This window comes from Myotis nattereri (genome assembly GCF_964212035.1).
Source record: "Myotis nattereri genome assembly, chromosome: 2".
Taxonomy (NCBI): domain Eukaryota; kingdom Metazoa; phylum Chordata; class Mammalia; order Chiroptera; family Vespertilionidae; genus Myotis; species Myotis nattereri.
The window spans coordinates 57,217,191-57,242,165 of NC_138076.1; the positions used below are offsets into that span (position 1 = coordinate 57,217,191).

Here is a 24,975-nt window from a genome sequence, read left to right on the forward strand (position 1 = left end):
TGGAGTTACACATATGTTGATATATATGCGACTTGGTATGTATGCTATTTTGTTGTACTGACAACAAGCTTCAAAACTTCATATGTCAAATTTTCTGAAGGTGTTAACATCATAGATATTTTTATGCTTAAAAATGTTTAATTTCGTGCCAGAAAAAAAAAAAAGAGCATTTGCGGGAAGTTTTAATTCATTACTTTATGGTGAACATGCTCCATCTCAAGATACTTGTGAACACTGGTTTAAACGCTTTAAAAGTGATGATTTCGATGTGAAAGACAAAGAACGTCCAGGGCAACTGAAAAAGTTTGAAGACCAACAGTTACAAGCATTATTGGATGAAGATGCGTGTCAAACTCAAAAACAACTTGCAGAAATATTAAATGTTGCTCAGCAAACAATTTCCAATTGTTTACAAGCAATGGGAATGATTTTAAAGGAAGGAAAATGGGTGCCACATCAACTGAACGAAAGACAAATGGAAAACCGAAAAGTCATCAGTAACATGTTGCTTCAACAGCACGAAAGAAAGTCTTTTTTGCATTGAATTGTGACTGGTGGTGAAAAGTGGATTTATTTTGAGAATCCCAAATGCACAAAATCATGGGTTGAGCCAGGTCAACCATCAACATTGACTGCAAGGCCAAATCACTTCAGAAAGGAGACAATGCTCTGCATTTGGTGGGATCAGGAAGGTGTGGTGTATTATGACCTTGTAAAACCAGGTGAAACCGTTAATACTGATCACTACCGCAACAAATAATCAATTTGAACCACGTGTTGATCGTAAAATGGCCAGAATGGGCCAGAAGACATGGCAAAGTAATTTTGCTTCATGATGATGCACCATCACACTTCAAAACCAGTTAAAAGATCTTGCCTGGGAAGTATCAACCCACCCGCCGTATTCACCAGGCCTTGCTCCTTCAGATTACCACTTGTTCCCATCGATGGCACACGCACTTTCTGAGCAGCACTTCAAAACATACAAAGAAGTGGAAAATTGGGTCTGTGAATGTATTGCAGATTAATTACTAACCGGTTAATAATGCGGACTAACTATTAACTGGTTAGTAATGCGGATTAATCATTAACCGGTTAATAATGCAGATTAATTATTATCCGGTTAATAATGCGTAATAACTATTAACTGGTTAAAATGCGGATTAACTATTAACCGATTAATAATGAGGATTTTGTAATCAAAGAAAACACGATAATTTCAAGAGAAACGTCAAAAGTGCTTTATTCAAAGTAACGTCCATCGCTAGCTACACATTTCCCCATCTTTCAGGTAATTTGTGGATACGTCCCAACAGAACTTTTCTTGTTTTGAGGCAGACCATTCAGAGACCCAATTTCCCACTTCTTTGTATGTTTTGAAGTGCTGCTCAGAAAGTGCGTGTGCCATGGATGGGAACAAGTGGTAATCTGAAGGAGCAAGGTCAGGTGAATATGGTGGGCGGGTTAATACTTCCCAGGCAAGATCTTCCAACGTGTCTTTGGCTCTGACCCTTAAACTTCATTTTAGATGATAACCAGGGGCCCACAGTGACAGCGTATCTTCAGGGAAAGCTGCGATTCAATGTCTCCACAACAGCCACAGAAATGAATAAAGAGGGAATCACAGTGGGTTGTTTTCAAGTGACATCACATCATTTACGATTTACAAAGACAGCTGAGCGCGGCAGAAAGTTGTTTTGAACCTTTAAAACGTAGAGCTCGCCTTTTCTCTTCCTGTTTTGACTGCCCGGTGCACCTGCAGACTGGTTAGGGTTTTTCTTTAGATGGAAAACTCTCCCCGCTACCCCACTCTTCGGTGAAGACTGGGGCATCAAATAGCTTTTATTTCTCTTCCTCTCCTCTCACCACGATTACTCTTTCACTTAAACTTTCAAGATCCTCCATCCGGTTCGTAAAACGGCTTCCCTTCCATTCTCGGGAATCTAGCAGTGCCCGCACAGGAGAAAGTTTTTATTATATGTAGATATATTTTTAATGGAAGGAAGGAAGGAAAGAAGGAAGGGGAAAGCCTCGGCGGCCGGCGTTTGGAGAGCGCGTTTTCTCTGCCTCCTCCCCGGCTGGCTGTGGCCCTGCCCGGCTGCCGTAGCGGCCTCGCACCGCCCCCGCCGCCGCCGGGCTCCGCGGTCGGCGGGACTTCCGTGTTGGCGGGATTCTGAACGCTGCCATGGCTCAGACCGTGCAGAACGTTACACTGTCCCTCACTCTGCCCATCACGTGCCACATTTGCTTGGGGAAGGTAATGGGCGATTCCGGGCACGGCTCCGAGACGGGATCGGGGCTGCAGTCGCTGGCGGGAGCCGGACGCGGGCTCCGAGTGCAGCGGGGACGGGGCGTGAGGCGCCGAGCTGGGTGCGGGCGCCCACCCGCCTCCTCCGCCGGCGCCCGGGGGCCGCCTCCCGGGGGACCCAGGGAGCGCGCGGTGACGGACGGGTTCATCCGTGCGCCTTTCGGAGGAGGAGGAGGAGGATGCCAGCGGCCTGGGGTCGGGAAGGAGGGCGGCGAGGGCTCCACCGCCGCCGGCGGCCTCCCAGGCCAGCGCCGGCTGGAAGGAGGCTGGGTCGGACACGGGGCGCTGCAGTGCTCTGCGCCCCTGGCAGCCCGGCCGGTGGAGCGCTTGGTGAAGTCCGAGAAAGCACATTGCTGGAGCCCTCCCTTAGGGCCCTCCGTCCCCTGCACAGCCGCAGTGCCCATGCCCCCGGCCCGGGAGCCCCGTTTCCCGGGTCCTTTGGCTTAACCGGCCTGCAGCGCCCTTCGCTCCGGGTTCAGCACTTGAACAGTAACTAGCACGTGCCCCGCGTGGTGTTTGGAATGAGAGGCTCGGCCTTCCGTTCCAAGAAGGTTCGCCAGCACATGCAATCCCCACTCTTTGTGATGCAAGAGGTGCCTGGAGCGTTTACAAAGCAAGGTGGAGAGAGTAAATCTGAATTCGACATTGGGTTTTGAATGTTCTGATGCATCCATCTATTTCCGTTTGTGCCTCGTTTGCTGTTTTTAAAAGAGCCTCTCGTCACCTCGTCCATAGATCCAGAAGGGGGAGGGATACTGTGAAGACTTAGATTTCTTTCCCCACCCGAACGGTTGTCACGCCTGTGGTGTGTGTATGTGCATGTGTGTGTTTACCCCCAAGTGCAGACTGAACCTACAGGTGCAGGGTTAGCATTGAGAAGTATAGTCTCATAGAGCGAATATTTGAGGGCTGGCCAATGTGGATCAACTGCTTTAGGTGTTTGGGGTTGTGTGTGAATTTACTGAGTTCAAGGAGAGTAGGAAGTCAGGCTGGGAAGCAACTGGTAACTCTTGATGCCCATCAGGATGACATGCCAACAAAGTAGCAACTGTGCTGTGGGAGCATCACTTCTGATTGGAGAGATGAAGGGTGCTGTCTTGGAGGGTGGTATTTGAACTGGTATTTGCTACCAGTGCCTCGTACATGACTGGGAGGAGGAGGAGGAGATGGTGTCTCTAATTTGGTAAGTCTACATTTGGGCCTTGACATGAAGTTCCCACAAGTACGTGCTAAATTCTGAGTGGATTTCCTCCAACGGTAGTCTTAAAGGCTGATAAAAATATCCTTGGGAAATAAGTTCTACTTGGTCTTAGTTGTATAGTTATAGCGAGTTTCATTCGCTAATAGGCTGTCTTTTGCACTTGTGTTGAGAACGGGTTCTGCCCGGCTGATTTTCCCATCCCTATGCTTTCCGTGTTTAACAAAAACTGTGCCTGCTAGCACATAGTGATTTGCAGATTGCAGGTTGCTTTTGCGTGTGTTTAGTTATTTCGCTTACTCCTCTCACCGGGGCTGCGAGCTGGAGGAGACTGCTTTCCCCACTTTTTGAAATAAGAAAACTAAGGCTCAGAGCCTTTGGGATTGGAACCTCTATTGCTGCCATTTTTTAAAAATATATTTTATTGATTTTTTACAGAGAGGAAGTGAGAGAGATAGAGAGTTAGAAACATCGATGAGAGAGAAACATCGATCAGCCGCCTCCTGTACACCCCCTACTGGGGATGTGCCCACAACCCAGGCACATGCCCTTGACCGGAATCAAACCCGGGACCTTTCAGTCCGCAGGCCAACGCTCTATCCACTGAGCCAAACCGGTCAGGGCGACTGCCATTTGTCTTGAGTAGATTGCTTCCTAAAAACTCACTGTAGCTCATTCATGACAACAGAAACTTTTGGTGCCTCTTATTTCCCTGTATTAGTTAAGCTGTATTCTAAAATTACATCTATAGAATAAAAGCCAAAGCTATGGCATGACTGGTTGACCAGTCGCTGTGACATGCACTGACCACCAGGGGGGCAGATGCTCAATGCAGGAGCTGCCCCCTGGTGGTCAGTGAGCTCCCACAGCCAACCTCCCGTGGTCTCTCCCTCCTGGCCAGCCGCCTGATGACCCCGATGAGGGCCAGCTGGCCAACCTCCCACTGTCCCTCCCCCTGGCCAACTGGCCCCCGATGGGCCTGATGGGGGCTGGACAGCCAACCTCCCGCAGCCCTGATCAGCCTCATTGCTGGCCAGGTAGAGGGGCCCCACCCATGCACGAATTCGTGCACTGGGACTCTAGTTTGATAATAAAAGATTCACAATTTGTAAACAGGCATTTTTTTTCTGTCTACTATGGAGGCAAAAAAGTGCAGTGATTGCAGGCCTGAGTTCTATGTTCAGATTGCTTGAGTTCTAATCTAGGCTCTTCCACTTACTAGTTATGTGATCTTATATAGGACAAGTTGCTTAATCTCTTTCAGAGCCGTTACCTTAGCTGTAAAATGGGAATGGTAACAATATCAATATTCATGCTTGTGGTTATTGGAAGATTACATGTAGTAATTCATATGCAGTGCTTAGCATAGAGCCTGGCACATAGTAATTAATATTCAATAAACGTTAACCTTTACTATGGCACAGAGGAAGGCCAGCAAACTAAGGAAACCAGCCTTTTCTAGTAACTGGTTCTTCCCAGTTGCTTTGTGAGGCTAGCACTCACTAGATAATTTGCATTCCCAGCAGAGTGGTACCTGTTTGTTCTGGAAATTGCCATGGGATGTTTGGGCGTTTTAACTGGTTCCCTAGCCTTTTGTATAGTTGAAGCAAATCTGATCTGCTTTTGCTACTCACCCTCCCATTCACACCTCTACTTGTGGGTTACTGGAGACGACCTGGCCTGGAGTAGCACCTTATTCCCAGTGTCACTCCTTCCCTGACACAGCATCTCCAGCTGCCTCTGAGATCTGCCTGCAGGTCTGTCTTTCCCAGCGGTCTTCCATATAAGCCTTGTGCTACCCTCACCATTAGTCCCAAAATCTTGCCATCCGCAACCTTCTCTTTTGATTGTTCAATAGAATTAAGGGGCCATTATTTTTGGAGTGTCACTTGGCGGGAGGTGAGGGAGGTGTATATTACCTTAAAGGAGATGGGGGTGCGGGAAGACCTTAAATCTAAGAGATAATATAGATGCTGATTAGGATGGGGGTGGGGAAGAATATCCTGGAAAGCAGCAGTGGAGATAGCCTAAGTGTGCAGGTGGGCAATGTAAGTACTCAAAATTGGAAAGTTTAGACATTTTGCATTTACTACTTCTGTCTCTACCTTAGTCTTAAAGGTGAATTCTTTCTTCCCAATAATGTTAGCAACCCTGCCAATATTGTAAGTAAGAGCTCTATGTGTCCTGAGGAAGTTAGGTACACATCCTGTGCGATTATTTATGTATAACATATTTTCTTGCCCATTTCTCCTTAATTTTTTACCATGCCTTGGACTAGTGGACCAGCAGAAATATAGGAATGATCTAGCCCAGGATATCTGTTAAGTGACATCTTGATACTGCTACCAGAATGCTAAGACGAGATTATCTCTAGATAATTCCAGATATTTATCTCTTCAATTAGAATTCAAGCCGTGAAGCCAAATTGTTGTTGCATGAAATATTTTTATTGACCGACTCTGTGTTTTGCCACCAGTGACAGCCAAATGTATGTGGCCCACAGTTGTTTTAGTAAAAGGTGAAAAGTTACAGCTTTATAGGGTTAATCATTCTGCACCTCGGACTGTCCCCCCTCAGGCCCATTCCCGTGGAAGAGCCCACTTTCTTACCTTGGTTTATCCTCTCTTCCTTCTCCTCCTCACTAGCCTCAGGGGCATTACCCTCGGATATCACTTCAGCATGCTTACTGTACACATGTTTGGATTGTGCATTGTCACTTACCCTTGCCATTGTCATCTTGCATTTTTATTTCATAAAAGTACTGTTCTATTGCCAGAGACCTCGTTTGAGATTAAGTTAGATATAAACTTTAATAACATAGGCAAATTATGACTATTTATGTATCTTGGGAAGATCTTATTAAAGAACATTATCATGTGTTTTGGTGTTGTATATAGCAGAATCTGGATTGAGGAAGATGGGTGGACAGGAGTTGAGGGAGGGGTAGATTCTTTGTATTTTGCTCCTGTAGGTTATAGTCAAGTAAGCAGAACTGGAATTTGGTTTAATAATTCTTTCTCCTATACAGGTTTCTATACTTCTAAGGTAAATTTAAATCTAGAAGTCATCATCTGATAATTATGTAGTCAAAGAAATGAATTAGTCAACTGTTTAAAAATCCAACACAATGACAGTGACAGTGCTGTTACCGGTGAGATGAGGAAAGATTTCAATCAAAAGACAAAGTGTAGAAAAACAAGCAAGAATTTACTGACCACAGTAAGAACATACTAGGACAGTGAAACAAGGACCATTGCTCCCCTGGTTGCATATCTCAAACGGTCCCTTAGAGGTTACGGGATATGTGCCTGTGGGGAAGGACACAGGGACAAAGGAAGGGAATGAATGGCGCTGGGCCTTGCTCTTGGAGGGAGAGCATCCTGGGACCTTCACTCTCAGGGGTTTTAAAGGCTGGGTGTTTAGGGGAGGTGCTAGGAGAGAATCAATATTTATCAGCTTTATGCTATGTACCAAAATGAGATTTATTCTCTTAATTTTTCTGTCCTTGAGTGTGGTTGGCAAATGGCACCTAATTGGATTTCTGTGATTTGTCTCCCTCAGTAGTGTAATTTAAACTATTTACCCTCTGGTTGGGGAGAAGTGCAGACCATTTACTCTTAAGTGTCCTGTGTTTAGGAAAAATAGGATTTATGAGGTGGCTGCAAGCTGCTATTTAGCTATCTGTCTTAGTTTCCCTATTCCACTTGTCCTGAAATTTTCCTGGCTTCTTACTATTCCGTAACGGTACCAGATATTGAACAGTGAAAATGATTTCTCCTGTAGGTGACATTGCTAAAGACTCTTCGCAGATAGTCAGGTAGTTTGACTGGTTGTTCTTGTGTATATTTTGATAAATTAAATGGAAAGATTAAAATTTTGCTTTTTCATAGTTTCACAGTGGCCATTGACCTTTGCTTGTTGAAATGCTTTTAGGGGCATTATCTCAGCCTTTCATTTTAATATATAAAAATTTATGTTTATTTTAGATTATTTGAGGCATTGTATCAGATGCTGTAGGTGAATACAAGGATGAGAAGGACATTGCCACTACCCCCAAAGATCCTCAAATCTAATAAGGAATGCAGGATGTAAACAATTTTCTAAGTACAGCACAACACAGAAAGAAGTGAACATTAAATCAATGCATAAGGAGGACTCTTATGAGGATCAGAGAAAGAAAGACCCAGGCACTTCTAAAAAGGATTAATTAAGGATTTGCAGAAGAAATAGCAGTTGATTTTCATATTCAAAGATGGGAGGGATTTCATTTTGATGGGGAAACTGAAGACCAACAGGACAAATCAAAATAAGAAATGAAAGCAAAATAAGTAGGGAGCCTCCACTATTGGTATTCTTTTTGGTGAACATTAAGTAGACCGTGTGATTGAATTGTAGGTTATGTCAAATATTAAAATAGCAGATCAAGGGAAATAGCTGTTAAAGAACCAGGCAGATTATGTTGCTTTTGAATGCTATACTTAAAACTACGAGCAGAAAAAAATCCATTGCTGTTTTGCAAAAGTACAATGAAAGTTGCTGATCCCTATATGAGGAAGGTAGCTCTGGCATCAGTATGAAAGGTGGCTAGAAGTGAACATTTGGAAGCTTGGGAAGAGGTTACTACAATAGATCAGGGCAAAGAATGAGAACCCGAACTCATTATTAAGGTGATGATGGGAAGAAGGGATAGATGATAGGCACATAACATTTACAAGCAGATTTAGTATATTTTAACTATTCTGAGATGTACTTTTATTCACCTGATTGTATCTTACAAGTGATGCCATCTCATAGTAATTAGCATTTTTCATTTATTTTGCTTATTGGTACATCTTAAAAGCTCTGGCTTCTTAGACTTGATAACTGATACCAGGATTTGGTGACAGAATGGATGTTGAGGAGAAGTAAAAAGGGTGAGTCAGAGACAGCTCTGAGTATTCTAGCCCAAGTGGTGGTAGCAGAGGACGGGGGCTGGGGCGGGGGAGGGGAGTGGTGCCCTTAACTTAGACAAGAGGGAATGTAAGAGGAGCGATTAGTGAAGGCCTTGTAGAGGAGATAGCATTTGATTTTCTCACCTTTTAGATAGGAGTGTAGGAGGAGAGAATATGAGAAGGCCAACTTTGGTTTTGGACATGTTATGGTTGAGGCAGCTACAAGAACCTTACCTGGAGTTGTCTTCTGGGCAAATGGATATAGCAATATTGTTACCTTTTCATTCCTTCTTTTTTGTTTGTTTGTTTGAGGTATTGCTAACACCTGAATGAAAAGTGTACTAGGTTAAACTACAGTTTCAGAGGCAGAAAGATGCCCCTTTTAACTAAAGGGCTTACCCAAGGTCAAATAGCTCAGAGACAGAACTGGAGTCAGCCCCAGGTTTATTTCTCAAGCTCTGTCACTTTACTGGGGTCTAGTTACAGAGGATTCTCAGAAGTTGTCACCATAGAAAATATGTTAACACCACGTGTTACATGAGATTAAGGGAGAAATAGGACTATGTCAGATAAGATGGTTCAAGACAAAACAGAGAACGCAGCTGTACCTCCTCTAGTATTTTGACGATAAGCATTCCAGTCTCTGGTCCTCTTTCCATCATACCTACTCTGTAGCAGTACTTCAGCTTGACCCAGACCCATCCATTGACTCTATAATTCTCCCACTTTTTCACTGTCTTTACCGTTCAAGAACTCATTTCCCTTATTAACCATGGTCATTTATTATCATCAGTCCCTTGTCTCTCTCTTTCTCCTTGGCAAAACTTCAACTCATTTACTTCCTGCCTGAACCTGAGTAGCTAAACGTTGGCAAGAAAACACACAACTATGTTAATTCATCTTTACAGTTAAAACCACAAATAGGAACTCAGTAGTGTTTGGCAATCTTGCTACATGTACCTAGTAAAGTTACTTTCTCACTTTTAAAAATAACTGCTTTATTTTTTTATTTTCTCAACTTGATGTCCTCCTCCGTTTCTCACTTTCAGCAGGTAATCTCACCTCATATTTACTGACAGAATATAAGCAATTAGAACAGTTGCAACATGAGTTCTGTAATCTTCTATCAATAGATTTTCCAAATGCTTTGTGTTAGTTCTTCCCTTTTCTTACAATGGAAGACAGATTCTCACTCCTGTATAAGCCAAAATCTCCCCCTTGTGCTTTGGGTCCCATTCTTCATACTTTTTAGGAACTTTTGCTATCTCTGGCTCAGATTCCTCTCCCATGGGTAAAGAAAGGGCTTAGTCCCACAAAGTCTGCCCTCCTCACTTCTTCACAAGCCAATCAGTCACAGGTACAGAATGTTACCAGTACTTCGGACTGACAGACTATAAATCAGGGCTTCCCAGGACCCCCTCCATGGATTTGATTAATCTGCTAGAACAGCTCACAGAACTCAAGAAAACCCTTTTCCCTGCTAGATTATCGATTTATTACAAGGGATATTAAAGGATACAAATCAATGGCCAGATGAAGAGAGATATAGGCTGAAGTCTGAAACAAAAGGAGTTTCTGTCTGTCCTCTGGGAGCTTGGGGCCTGTCATGGTGGCTCGTTCTCTGAAAAGGAGCTGCCAGGCTGTTCTTTTGGGTATTTTAATTGAATTTATTGGGGTGACATTGGTTAATAAAGTTATAAAATTATATAGGTTTCAGGTGTACAATTCTGTAACACATCTTTTGTATATTGTATAGTGTGTTCACCACCTCAAGTCAAGTCTCCTTCCATCTGTCCTTTCGGGTTTTTATGGAGGCTTAATTACTAGTCATGATTGACTGAGTCAGTGGCCATTGTTGACTTACCAGCCTCAAGCCCTTTCCCCTCTCTGGAAAATAGGGGATAGGACTAAAGTTCCATTCCTCTGTCCTCAAAGTTGGCTCCTCCTACCAGCAACCAGTCCCCACCTTTGGTTCAAAAATCACCTCATTAACATAATAAGAAGCACCTTTGTTGCTCTCATCACTTAGAAAATTCTTAGGGGTTTGGGGGCTGTGGGCCAGGAGCCATGGATGAAGACCAAATATCTGAGAAATATATTTAGGTTATCTGAATGACCAAAAATATATACTTCTAATAAATCACAACACTACACTCACTCCCAGATAAGCATTTACTCCCTGCTGGTGGTAGAGTATTTTGAAAGAAGAGTTTGAGTGCTTCATGGTCATTTATTTATTTATTTTAATTAGTCCGATCAAATCAGTTGAGCTGAATGAATTAGAATTGGTTTCTCCAAGAGGAAGCTTAAATCCATGCTGAAGATCTTCTCTATTTAGTTTTCTATGCTAGTGTTCATAATTAAGGCAGCATCTAAATTTTAGAAGCCAAACTAGAACCAGAAAGCACTTTGTAATGAGACTTGAATTGATTTACTGCCTGGCACGGATCACCATACATCCTGTGAATTCTCTTAAGATAGGGACCCCTTTAAAATTAGCACACATATTCTGAATATTTATATATTGAGGTGGCAAGCAATTTCTCTGCGGAAAGTGGTTTGTGATGGTCTGTCTCTTCTTTCTTCCTCTACTTCATCTGTTTTTCCTTGATCCTCTCATCCCTAATGCTGAAGGACTCTACAATAGTATCTATACTAATAAAAGAGTAATATGCTAATTAGACCAGGAGACCTTCCGGACAAAACTGGAGGCTTGGCCAGCCTGCAAACCTCCCCCTGGCCCTCCCCCAGGCTGCCCTGCCCCCCCCAGCCCAGGCCACCTTGCCCCCAGCAGGGACCCTCACCCCATCAGGAGGCTAGCCAGCCTGCAAACCGCCCCAGGCCCCTCGACCAGACCGCTCGCTCCCCAGCGGGGACCCCCACCCCAATGGGGGTGTGGGTGGCCTGCAGATGGCCTTCAGCCCCTCACCCAGGCCAGCCACGCCCCCCAATGGAAACCCCCACCCCCACCCTGATGGGGGTGTGGCCAGCCTGCAAACAGCTCTCAGCTCCTCACCCAGGCTGGCCACACCCTGCAGCAGGGACCTCCACCCCAATGGGGGCATGCAAATGGCCCTCAGCCCTTCACTCAGGCTGGCCCTACCCCCAGTAGAGGTCCCCCCGACCACAATGGGGGCATGGCCAGCCTGAAAACCGCCCCAGCCTCTCGCCCAGGCCGGCACTGCCCCCAGGGATGACCCCTACCCGATGGGGGCGTGGCTGACCTGCAAACCCCCGGTGGCCCCTTACCCAGGCTGGCCCCATCCCCCAGTGGGGACCCCCCCACCCCAATTGGTGTGTGGCCAGCCTGCAAACTTCCCCAGGCCCCTCACCCAGGCCGGCCCCAACCCCCAAGGGGACCCCCACCCTGATTCGGGACCCCCTTCAGGGCAGACCAGCCAGCCCCCACCCATTCACCTGGCCTCTATACTAATAAAAGGGTAATATGCTATTTAGACCAGACGTTCTTCCAGACAAAGCCATGGAGGCAGCGCCAAGGCAGAGGCAGTTAGAGGTGATCACGCCAGCAGGGGAGAGCAGTTAGGATCAGGCTGGCAGGGGAGAGCAGTTAGGGGGATCAGGCCGGCAGGGGAAAGCAATTAGGGGGATCAGGCTGGCAGGGGAGAACAGTTAGGGGGATCAGGTCGGCAGGCAGGTGAGCAGTTAGGAGCCAGTGGTCCCAGATTGCGAGAGGGATCCTGGATTACAGAGGGTGCAGGTCGGGCTGAGGGATAACCCCCCCCCCCCTCCTCCTGTGCACAAATATCGTGCACTGGGCTTCTAGTTGTTAATATTATTAGAACAAGAAAATATTATAAATGGCTATAATGTATTTTGAGTCCTGCAGTAAAAGTGCCATGTAAATCAAGTGAAAATCTAAGCATTTCTTTTTTGTCTTTATTGTTAAATTTGTGCTGGTTGAAGAATATTAAGTCATTATTCCCTCTGTCAAGTTCCCCAACTTAAATTGAATGCTAAGTACTGTTTTAATAGCAGTTACTTCATCCATCAAAACCTTTGTTGAGTACCTATTGTGTACTAGGCTGTCTTTTAGGCAGTAGGGATTTAGGAACGAATGAAACTAAGGGAAGTTCTTACTCTGATGGAGCCTCCATTCTAAAAGGGGGGGGTAGACAATAAATGTGTAAACAAATATGTAATATCAGATAGAAAGCTAAAGCAATTTCTCTCTTTTATCTTCCCTCTAGGGAGATAGATAATAAATATGTGAATAACCAATGCATGATGTCAGGTATAACTAAAGCAACTTTTCTCTTTATTTTCCCTCTGATAAAACAAACACAGTCAAAACACCTACTTAACCCTGAGCAAACCACATGGGTTTCCTTATTTGTAAATTATATTTACTCTTTACCTCACTGGGTTATTTAAAAACAAAGCAAAACAAAAAGAAGAAGAAAGAGAAAATGTATGTGAAAGCTCTTTGTAAAATATATGACTATATAAAGGTAAAGAATTATTATATGTACTTGTTTAAATGAAGTCAGAGATTTGTGTATTATATGTATGCCAATATGTCATTATTGTTTGCTGTTTAGATTATAAGCCACCTGAGAGTGGTACTCATGTCTTTTAGGGTTGTTTTAGCTTTCATGCCTCTGGTTTGGGAGACTTTCAGTAAGATGCCAATGCTCAATTGTTGGTTGCTGTTGCTCTCTAAAATAGTAGAGTCGATTGAGGGAAGTATTCAAGTATCAGATGGGTGTTTGGACTAAATGATCTCTTAAGAACCTTCTATTCCTCATTTCATAATTCTAAAATAGAATAGTTGAAGGAAAATTGTCACAGCCTTAGTGGAACAAAATGCATTTTCTTTTTGGACATGAGTGTGATTTGGAACAAAATAAAACTATTTCATAATACAGAATAGGACAAAAGTAGGCTTACAATTGTGAGTACGAGAATCACAGTTTATTCTTATATTATTATTTATTAATTATTGTAATTTCCAAATGAACAACTGTAAACATACTTTTGCCCCACCCTATATGTCAGAAGTTTCAAATATCTCAGCTAGTATCTCTGTTAAACATAGATAAGAAACAATGTGGTAACAGAAGTAGCTACTCTGCTGTACGCTAGAGAAGCAATTTGTTTGCTCTTAACTAAATCTATAGGGATTCTAGTTATGACTATTGCCCTGTACTAAAAGTAACGTTTCTTTTTTTTCAAAGGTACGCCAGCCTGTCATATGCATCAACAACCATGTATTTTGTTCAATTTGTATCGATTTGTGGTTGAAGAATAATAGCCAGTGTCCAGCTTGCAGAGTCCCCATCACTCCTGAAAATCCTTGCAAAGAGATTATCGGTAAGAGCCTATTTTCTGGGCACATAGAAATGGATTTAAAACAATCTCTAAATAGTGTCTATTTGGAGGAAGACCAAAATAGACAACTTTCAATGATGTTATTTTGCCAATATCATACTGGATGGATTGGTCATTTGTATAATCTATAAGTGGAGCAACTGAGGAGCACAAGGCATTATGAGAAATCTTAGAGCTTCATGGAACTTACATTCTGATAGGGATTGTGCATGTGGGCCAAAATATTAATAGTTGAAAGCAGCACATAAAAGGCCAGGAAAAGGCCTGGAGTGTTCAGGCAAGAAAGATCACCTAGCAACATTGAGAAAGGTTTCAAGAAGCAGGTGGCCTTTATTTTGGGATTTAAGGATTGATAAAATTTTACCTGGTAAAGATTAGGGAGGGTATTTTATGCAGAGGGAATAGCATGAACTAAAGTTTAAAGGTAGGAAAACAAAAAGCATGTTTTTGAAAATTATCAGTAGTTTGGGATTGACTACTTGAAATAAGACTAAAACGGTAAATTGAGACTTTAGTGACAAGTTAGGAACTTGCTCTCTGGGTAAGAAGAAGGGTGAGGTGCATATGATTGTTTTGAGCAAGGAAGTTGCATGATCCAAGTGCTTGAGGAAAATCATTCAGGTGATCATGTAGGTTAGGCTGTACGGGAGAGACAGGATGTGAGACGGTCAGGTAGGAGGTTCTTGCCCAGGTGAGGGAGAATGTGAATCTGGATTAAGGGTAAAAAAGAACATTCAGTTCTGTACTAGTGCAGGTAAGAGGGAGGATAAAACTTGAACTAGAACACCCTTGAAAAATAAAACATTTAAAGAGTTGGATTTTTATTCTGCTCATATAAGTTATTTCTCTTAGATTGTAGAAACTAAAATGATTTTTATTTGATTTTGCTCCAGGAAAAATTGAAAGTGAATATATCATTAGCTATGTGTAGGAAACACCTTTCAGAAACCTTAAGAAGTCATTGTGTTAGTCCTAATGTAGTGGAAATAGACTTAAATAAGATTTTTGCAATGGAAATGGAAGATATAAGCTAGAATATAAAAACCAGTAGGACTTTGGAACCAAGAGATCTGAAAGAGGAATCAGAGATGGCTTCAAGGTTTCTTCCGTGGGTACCTGGGTGAGGACTGGTAGAGGAATATTTCTCTGCTGTGCTGCATACTGTAGTATTAACCTCTCTGCCTCTAGTTTTTTACCTGTACTGAACTTCACCAAGGAGTCAAGTCTTTTCTTGCAAAATATGAGGTTAGATTATTAAAATAATTTAAATGTTTTTTCTAGCAGCTTCTCTTCATGTCTCTTCTCCTGGCTTCTTTCATTCATATCTAAGAAATATTTCATAAGTTCTTTCAAGTAAAATAGCTCATCGATAGCATTTGGATAGAATGTCCTGAAAAAGAACACCTGTAAAATGCCTTTGCTATCATGATGTTAAGAAGAACAAAGAAGGTAACCACAGCTTAAGTGAAGAGCTATTGGGAAGAATTCATTTAGAATGTATTTGTAATGAGTCATTATTGGCATACAATAATGCTATGATTTATTTATAATACATTGTAACTAGGTTGCTAAAATCAGTGAAATGGCACTGTAATCTTTTTAGGGTGTTACCAGTGATTAGGTATGTTGGAATGAATAAATTGATTATAATAATATATATTATAATGTATGTGTATTATATATTATGATATATGGATAATATATGTATAATTATATATGAAGTATATAGATAACATTATTTGTATAATCTATTGGTTAAATATAAGTATAATCATTGATTTTATCATTATTTAAGAATTGTCTGGTAGTCCAAATGTGATAATTAATAAAATATAGCATTTACCTTTAATGAGTTTACTATAATAAGGTACACAGATAAGTGAACTCAACTGAAGTATTTCTTATGGGTTTTTTTTGTGTTTTTTTTTTGCATTTAACTTTTTTAAAAAAAATCTTTATTGTTGAGAGTATTACAGATGTCCCCCTTTTTATCCCCATTGCCCCTCTCCACCCAGTTCCCACCCCCACCCCAGGTCATCACCACCCTATTTTCTATGTCCATAGGTAATGCATATATGCATATAAGATCTTGGATTGATCTCTTCCCCCCACCCCCTTCTCTGGGATTCTTCAGTCTGTTCCATGTTTCCATTTTATTAATTAGTTTATTTTGTTCATTATATTTCTTGTTTGTTTATTTTGATTTTTAGATTCAATTGTTGATAGATATGAACTTATTGCCATTTTATTGTTCATATTTTTATCTCTTCTTCTCCTTCTTCCTCTTCCTCTTCCTTTTCTTCTTCTTCCTCTTCTTAAAGAATACCCTTCAACATTTCATATAATGCTGGTTTGGTGGTGCTGAACTCCTTTAGCTTTTTCCTGTCTGTGCAGCTCTTTGTCTGGCCTTCAATTCTAAATGATAGCTTTGCTGGGAAGAATAATCTTGGTTGTAGATCCTTGCTGTTCATCACTTTGAATATTTCTTGCCACTCTTTTCTGGCCTGCAAAGTTTCTGTTGAGAAATCAGCTGACAGTCAACAGAGCACTCCCTTGGAGGTAACTAACTACTTTTAAAATTTTCTTTGTCTTTAACTTTTGGCATTTTAATTATGATGTGTCTTGGTGTGGCACCCTTTGGGTTCCTCCTGTTTGGGACTCTACACTGCCTGGACTTGTAAGTCTGTTCTTTCACCAGGTAGGGAAAGTTTTCTGTCATTATTTATTCAAACAGGTTTTCAATATCTTGCTCTCTTTCTTCTCCTTCTGGCACCCCCATAATGTGTATGTTGGTACACATGGCTTGAAGTTGTCCCAGAGGCTCCTTATACTATCTTCATATTTTTGGATTCTTTTTTCTTTTTGCTTTTCTGATTGGGTGTTTTTTGTTTCCTCATATTCCAAATCCTTGATTTGATTCTCAGCTTTACTGTTGAATCCCTTTAAGTTATTCTTTATTTCAGTTAGTGTATGCTTAATTTCTGACGGTTTTTTTTTCAAGTCTTTGAAATTCTCATAAAGATTCTTGTAAGTTTCACTAAGCCCCTTGAAGATCTCTTTAAGATCCTTGAGCAACCTTATAACCATTTTTTTGAACTCTGTATATAGTAGTTTGCTTGCTTCCGTTTCTTTCATTTGTGACATGTTTCTTTGTCTCCACATTTTGGCTACTTTCCTGTGTTTATTTCTATGTATTAGGTGGATCTGGTATGTCTCCTGGACTTGGTAGTCTCAATATACTTTTTTTACTTCTCTAGTTGTAGGACTTCCATTCAGCCAGATTTCAGGCAGTTCTGAATGATGGTTGTTCTGTATTTTAGTTGTAATTTTCATTTTGTTGTGGGAGGTGGCAAGTACCCATGTTTACCTACACTGCCATCTTGTTTCTCTCTTATGGTGTTATTTGACATTTATCTTTTCTCCAGTTTGAGATAGAGAAAAGGCCAAGATGGCAGCTCCAAGTATGTCTATAAGTAAAAATTAAGCTAGGACACGATATAAAACAGTAAGAAAAAGGTTCATTTTCATTCTGCCCAAATTAGAGTGAAAAGTTAGGTTTTGTTTTTTTCCACATAGGAGGGACAAGTGAAAGTGAACCTATGCTAAGCCATACAGTCCGGAAGCACCTTCGGAAAACTAGACTTGAGTTACTCCACAAAGAATATGAGGTAAATAATAATTAAAATTTAAAATGATCACAGCATTGAATTCAAGGTAAAACTGAGCTATCTCGGGCCTTGGACTTCTTAGAGTAAACAGCCAATGAAATCTTACCTAAATGTCAATTTCAAAATATCTTATTTGATGAGTTCTTTTTTCCTTTTCTATTTCAAATGGAGGAAAGGAATAGATAGAAGCATTTCCTTTTTTAACTTTGTTTTAATTTAAAATCTGTCCTCAACAGACACATAATTTTGTAAGTATTTGCTCTCTCAAGAAGTTGGGAGATAAAAGAAACCCTCTTATGAAAGTCAGTCTTCCAGCCCCCACAAGGCATTACGAATGCTCTGATAATCGGTGACTGTAGTCCTCATTCTGTTTTTGTTTCTTCTGATAAATTCACTGGTATGTTTATTCATATATGTGTGTTTCTGCTTATATTTGTTTATTCATTAATATATTTATTCAAATAAAGTGATTTTCTTATTTTATAATGCTATTTAACATGAAATGTATTGTGATTTAAAATAGTAAATAGTACTGTGTTAATTCTGAAATGTATTCTCACATACTTAATGAATATTTATCATACTTAGGTACTCATCAAATTAATCCTTTAGGAGATCCCTGGCATATTGAGCTACTTGTAGTTTATTTTCTAACAGCAGAATTTCTCATGGTCTTAGTTTAAGAAGTAATACCTGTTTTAGATGAATAACTGGTATTACAGAGAAGAGTTCTAGTCCAAATGTTTAGCAGTTGGATTTAAGATTATAAGCAGTTCCAGATGGTGAAATCTAATACTTAGAATAGTCACAGTGGTTATTGAAGAACCAGAATGTAGAAAATAAAAATTAACTACAGGTATTATTCTGAAATGGAAAGTGGGAGGAAATAGCTTACAATTTCAACTCCTACTTCAAATACAGAAGCAAAAATATAAACATCAAACAAAACTATACATCACCTTCATCAATACTGTATTTTTTTAATATCCTTTAGTAAAGCAATTAAACATGCCTTAGAATTTTCTTCTGAGGAATCTATTTCCTTGTTGAATTCATGTGACTTTTGTTTCCTGGATATCTTAAATAGAATAAAAGATTTGACATTTTTATTTTCTAAAACCACAAACTATCATTGGATCTAAATGAAATCAGTGGAAATGCCAATTGTTTTTTACTGGAATGCCAGTTTTTATCTAAGTCGAAATACATTTTGAGAATTTCAACTGTGATTTTCTGCATCCAAAACTATTCGTATCAGATAAATTATGTATCAATAAAGAATTTGTGTATCTACAGAATTCTGAGTATAAAATTTAAAAACCCATTGGCCTCAGGTTAGTATATGTATGTGCTTAGTGTTTGTATCTACCTAATGGCTATGCATTGCTTTTCAGGATGAAATAGATTGTCTGCAGAAAGAGGTAGAAGAGCTTAAGAATAAAAATCTCAGCTTGGAGTCACAGATCAAGACTATTCTAGATCCTTTAACCTTGATGCAGGGCAATCAAAATGAAGATAAACATTCAGTTGCAGATAATTCAAGTAAAATTGACCCAGAAACTGTAGCAGAGTGGAAGAAAAAACTTAGAACAGCTAATGAAATCTATGAAAAAGTGAAAGATGATGTGGATAAGTTAAAGGAGGTAAGTTATGATCTTTTAAAAATTTTAATATATGTAGCTTTTAAATTTCTATTATAGTTTTTGTTTAAATTCTATAATATTGTAAGTACCTTCAGAAGTATAAATAGCCATATTATCTTGACTCATCATTAGATGGTTTGTGAGGAAAGGACAAAAATCCCTGAATGAGCATTAATAAGGAATAGGAAAACTTTTTCTCCTTAAATGTCATTAGCTGCCAAGAAATATAAGGTGGTTCCATTTGTGACTATAATTGGAGACCTTAGTGCTTTTATATAAGTTTGCATCTTCTTGTAGGAGAGTGACATCAATTTAAAGGATGTGTTTCTATTTCCCCTCTTTGTGGTTTACCTTAACTTTTTTAAAGCTTATGTCAGTGACTGCCTGTATGCATAAAAACAAACACATATCCATTTCCCTACCTAAAAATGAAAGACTTGGATTATATCTTTTCTAGCACTACCACTCTCTGATATTTAATATTGTAAACAGTTAAAGGCATAATGACTAATATCAAGAGAGCTATGAGTAGCCTCTTTAGACTACTTTATGCAAAAGAATATTGTGCCTTATGAGGTAGGTTCATTTTTTTTCAAATTATTATTCCATCCACCCAACAAGTAGAGAAAGAGCCAAACCTCTAGGATTTTCCAGTCTAGGAAAGGAGATGAGATGCATGCAATCATCACTAGAGATTATAATCAAGTCCTGTTGAGCTTTGTTGGCCAAAGGGACCATCCTTTAGTTTGACTTCAAGTTTATCCACAATGGAGTCCTTTGTGCTGAATAGAGATGGTTTTGTGATATCCAGATCCATAGCCACCCATTTAAAGTATCTACATTCCCGGTTGGGGGGCAGGAGGTAGGGGGGTAAGAGATCAACTAAAGGACTTGTATGCATGCATATAAGCATAACCAGTGGACATAAGACACTGGGGGATAGGGGAAGCTAGGGGACTGTCTAGGGCGGGGGGATAAAATGGACACATATGTAATACCCTTTGTAATACTTTAAGCAATAAATTTAAAAAAAAAAAAAGAAGTCGAAAAAAAAAACACAACAACAACACTATTACTGTGCTGAATTACCAAATCCCACCTCCTAAAATCATTAATGGGCTCTCTATGATATTTTAAAGTAGTACCACATACTCGTCCTCAGATCCTTAGTGAGGTTAAGTAGCAGAAAAATATCTGCAGCTTAGTGTAAATACTAAACTATTTTCACACACACACACACACACACACACACACACACACACACACACACGAAATGTTATTTGGGCTCAGCAAAGGCCCAGATAAGAGAAAGAAGGGAACTTTATGCTTTTAGAGAAAAAAAAAACAAACAAAACTACTACATAATGGCACTGAATTTATTACAGGCTTAGGGGAAGTGTATAGTTCTTTGGAATTGAGAGCTAACATTACTAGCATGTTCATTTGTCTAAGAGGACACAAAAAGGACAGACAACTGGGAAGTTAGACTGTCATCAATCTACCATGTCTCCTTTAACTTCCCTTCCTCCTCTTGAGTGATCAGTAAGTTCTATATGATCTCATTTATAGTTATTAAACTTTATTTAAGTTTTTGGCAATCAGTTTTTCTTAGGTCATGAGGCTTGGTATGAAAACTTCACTCTGGGCTCCTAAGAGTGGTGTAGGGGATGTATGTAAAAGAAATTTACATAAAACATAGTTTTTCTTTGCTTTTTAAAGGCCACATGTTAATTCAATACTCAAAGCTATCCTGAGACCTCAGAATTATGTGGGATATTTAGTAAGCCCATTTTTGGATGCCTAGTGATGGTATTAGAAGTACTAGGCAATAAACTGGGGCATAAATGAATTTAAAAACATGGACTACAGGGGAAAAACTTAAATGTGAAGTATAAAATTATATACTATAAATCAAAAATGAGTACAAAAAATTCAGAATAAAGGACTATTTCGAATGAGTGAAATGGCCTTTTTTTTTTTTTTTTTATGTTTTCAGGACAGAATGAGTTTTGAACCTTTATGAGGCTAGTTTCATTACCCAGTCAGTGTTGAGAATACAAAATAGCTGAAGACTTCATTACTCTATTGGATGCAAAAAATAGGCAGAACTTTACCCTGTGTAATCTTTACCCTCCTAACCCTTCTCAATTTGAAAATATCTCCTGATATTTGAGGAACTAGCCAGCTTATAAAGAAAGCCATAGGCTGGCGAGAGACCTTAATATATAATGATACAATACGGAGGGGATGGAGAAAAGAAATCTCAAATGAGTTTCTAATTTAAGCTTATCAACATCATCAAAAAGCATTCACTAAGTGCCTCCTCCTCTTACGGTGCTGTGCTTGAGAGCTTCATTCATTGTCTGTGTCTCTGAGGAAGTAAATGACTTTCCTTATATCTTTAGAGAGGCAGTAATGGTGTTTATCAGTAACTTAAAGAATTAACCCTCCACAATCCTTGTTGTTTTACAACCATAAAGACAAGCAGTTACTCAGAGCCCAAAAGGAACCTGGATGAATCTAAGAGAGTTAGGCTTGTGCCCAACAGAATGTTCTCTGCCTTGCTTCTCTTATCATTCTCTTAGGGTATTTGTATGTGGGTAGGCAAGTAATATAGTCAGAACTTCTGGAAATTGGTCAAAAACATTGGTCAAATTTTTGAAATCTGTTTTTAAGTCTTCTTAGTTTAAACCTGTTTGTTGACAACAGTTCTTGTGACCTGTTCATTTTGAATGTGAATGTTCTAGTCTAACAAAGAATTTCTCCTGTAGGTTCATGAGGTTGATTTCTACTCCAGGGAGTCTTATTTTTCTATGAAATTAATAAATGCAATGACTAGGGAATTTAAGGGGAGTAACTTTTAAGAAACCTCTACAATCTAGCACACTTCTTTTTAGGCTGTCCAGAATCAATATTGGGTCTCTAGGTCAAGCATGTCAAACTCAAAGGCTAACATAGGCCAAATAAACAAGGTTTAAGTTTATGTGGGCCGCAAAAAAACAAAAGCTTCAATTTTCATAGAAACGTAGGGTTATTTTGATAGAGACATGCTGAATACAAAGGGCTGAAATAAATGAGTAATCGTTAACATAAAATAATAGAACATTTTAATAAAAATTAATATTTTTTTCTTGAACATTAACTTACCAGAAACTGAGTAACTGCACAAATTAATAAGCGTAACACAAATAAAGCTATTTTTCTTGTTCTCTGAAAGCGAAGTATTTCCTGTTGCGCACACCAAACAAGTCAGTATAAAAGTAATGACGTGGTAATTAGCTGCTAAAATATTTGCTGCTAGTATTAGTGGAGAGAAATGGTGCACCTGTATGATAAGGCGTGTAAGGGAAATGAATGCAACACGATAATAGTAACCAGTCATTAGCGAACATTGTAGTTCATTATTAATAATTATGTATAACAGGATATTGTAAATATTAAGTTATGAAATTTTTATTAAAATGTTTCTTACATACCATTATATTGGCTGGGTCACAAAAATATTCGTTGTGGTCTGAATGTGGCCCATGGGCCATGAGTTTGACATGCTTGCTCTAGATTTTCTAGCAATTAATGTTTTGTTAAGCAGTTTTTAGGTATCAGAATTTAAAAAAGAAAACCATACTTTGGTTTTTTATTGTTTAATCAAGAGATCCATAGAATTGATTAGAAAATATTAACTCAATTTTGAGAGTCTCAGAAGTTGTGAGCCAGAGCATTTGGGGAAGCCTTTTGAAGAAAGAAAGCAAATCTAATCAGATTAGATTTGTTACCACTAAAAAACTATTGTTAAGTAGCAACCAAAAATCACTATTATAGCTCAAGAATTAACTCTTAGCATTAGTTTTGTGAATAATTGCATATCGTTTAATGTTACTATGCTTAGAATATTCACTTATGTGAAAAAGGAAAAAAAAATCACCATTAGTATAGTCCTTTAATGACTCGTAACTAACATAGCTCCGTTTATTTCCCTGGATAGGAGATTTGCAAAGTGCTTGGGGAATATGGATTTAAAATGCTTGGTTGTATTCACAATTTCATAAGTCATTCCCAGTGGTGATTTTAAGTTTCCGAAGGCCATGTTCCAGCATTCAGTTTTCTGCTATTATCACTCTAAAAAATACTGGCGGCTCATGTTATAAATTTTACAAGGCATTTTTATTTTAGCTTATACTTAATTATTTTTAATTTTTTTAAGGCAAATAAAAAACTAAAATTGGAAAATGGTGGCCTAGTGAGGGAGAATTTACGACTGAAGGCTGAAGTTGATAACAGATCACCACAGAAGTATGTATTTTGTTCATAGAGCAATGTTTCAAATTATGTAAATGTTTTAAAATAAGCTGTTATTGTCTGTCACATGTGTTTTTTATTGAAGCATATAGGTTTAAGTAGAATGTCTTGCCTCTAAAAGTCAAGTGTATGGTTATGTGATTGGTAAAATCTTAGTTTCAGTTAAAGCTAATTTTGAATGAAGGATTTCATTTTTATCCTTTTTCCTTATGTGATTAGCAAAAGGGTTGTTTTGTGACCTAAAACCGATGAACTTATACTTGGTTTCACATGTAACTGTTTAATAGAACTAACAAAGAATAGGGAGATTAACATAATGTCCTTTAGAAGTTTTCTGAAATGTTCTTAATAGTAAATATTCGTATAGCGTTTTCTCTTTGCGAGGTACAATAACCTATGATGTACAACTGATACTATTCTTCATTTACGGATGAAGAAACAGAGGCATAGAGAGGGTAAATTAATTTATCTAAACCTGCATAGCTAATATGTTATGTAAACAGAATTTGAACCCAGGTAGTCCAGCCCCAGAGTCCGTGCTCTGTTCCATTACTTGAAAACAATTACACTTTTACATTACCCATTACACTACAAAATCTATCCGAAATAGAATTTAAGGTATTAATAGTTGGATTTTGGACTGATTTGAACTAAACAATTAAGTGATTTCATTCTTCCTTTGTGATGGGATAGTTTTCATTCCATTCCACAATCTCAGAGATTATAAAGTGTTGACCCATTTAACCCTGTTTAAAATGATAAGGAAGAGTTGAGACTTAAGAGTTAAAGATGGAGAAAAGATGGGGGATATAGCACTTAGGTTTTTCTTCTTCTAGAAAAAAAGAAAAAAGACGAGAAGAGAATATGGTCCCCATCCCTCTCTGAGGTATGGCATATCAGAACTCCATATTTTCTTTCCGTCTAACCACTAGATTTCCTTTCTTCCTAGTGGAAAAAGACAAGGCAGAATGATAATTTTTCCTACCAGAAATAGCTCTCTGCTTGTCTTTTGAAAAGGAGAAAATGTTGCCTTCAGTAAAACAAAGTGTAATATCAGGAAATGGTAGAAGTAAACCATAATTGCTCAAAACAGAGATAACTAACCAATAGAAAAGAAACATAGCTTTTACTTTTAAATAGTTCCTTCCCCTGTGCTCTGCAACCTCACTTTGCTTTCATTTCAGCTAATGACAAATTAGTGAAATAAGCTTAGGAAGTGTTGCTGTTATGTGGTGGTTTTGAGTCTCTGCTCTTCTCATTTATTGGCAGCTCGCCTTGCCAGTCATAGTAATTCTTGTCCATTAGCCATTTCCCACAGCGTGCTGAATGGAACTAAAGCTATTTTGTTTGTAGCTTTTATTTCTTGAAAGGTTGCCCACCAGATTTCAGATTTAATGCCAGCCACCAAGATGTGTGTTTTTAAATATCCATGGCTCCATCCTGATAAGTAACTGAAGAATCTCACCTGAAGAAACCTGGACTCAATTCTAATAAGCAGCCATACTTCTGAATCCCATATAATTCTGGATTTGCTATCTTTAACTTCCATTCCTTCCCTTCAGGGTAAGGGGCCACTTCCACT

The 24,975-nt window shown here is 39.4% G+C and overlaps 1 protein-coding gene across 3 annotated transcripts in view; it reads left to right on the forward strand.

Annotated features, from left to right (window-relative positions):
* Positions 1-2,125: 2,125 nt before the first annotated feature.
* Positions 2,126-24,975, forward strand: part of OBI1 (ORC ubiquitin ligase 1) — a 42,078-nt gene continuing 19,228 nt past the window's right edge. Inside the window, exons 1-5 of one of the 3 annotated variants that reach the window (XM_081115084.1) lie at positions 2,141-2,257; positions 13,633-13,768; positions 17,363-17,454; positions 18,849-19,097; positions 23,299-23,387. In XM_081115084.1, the coding sequence (XP_080971210.1) occupies positions 2,186-2,257; positions 13,633-13,768; positions 17,363-17,454; positions 18,849-19,097; positions 23,299-23,387 (638 nt within the window). In that variant the 5' untranslated portion in view covers positions 2,141-2,185. Of the gene's footprint in view, positions 2,258-2,470; positions 2,927-13,632; positions 13,769-17,362; positions 17,455-18,848; positions 19,098-23,298; positions 23,388-24,975 lie in introns of those variants that run through there. The other 2 variants (XM_081115085.1, XM_081115086.1) reach the window with 2 other exon arrangements.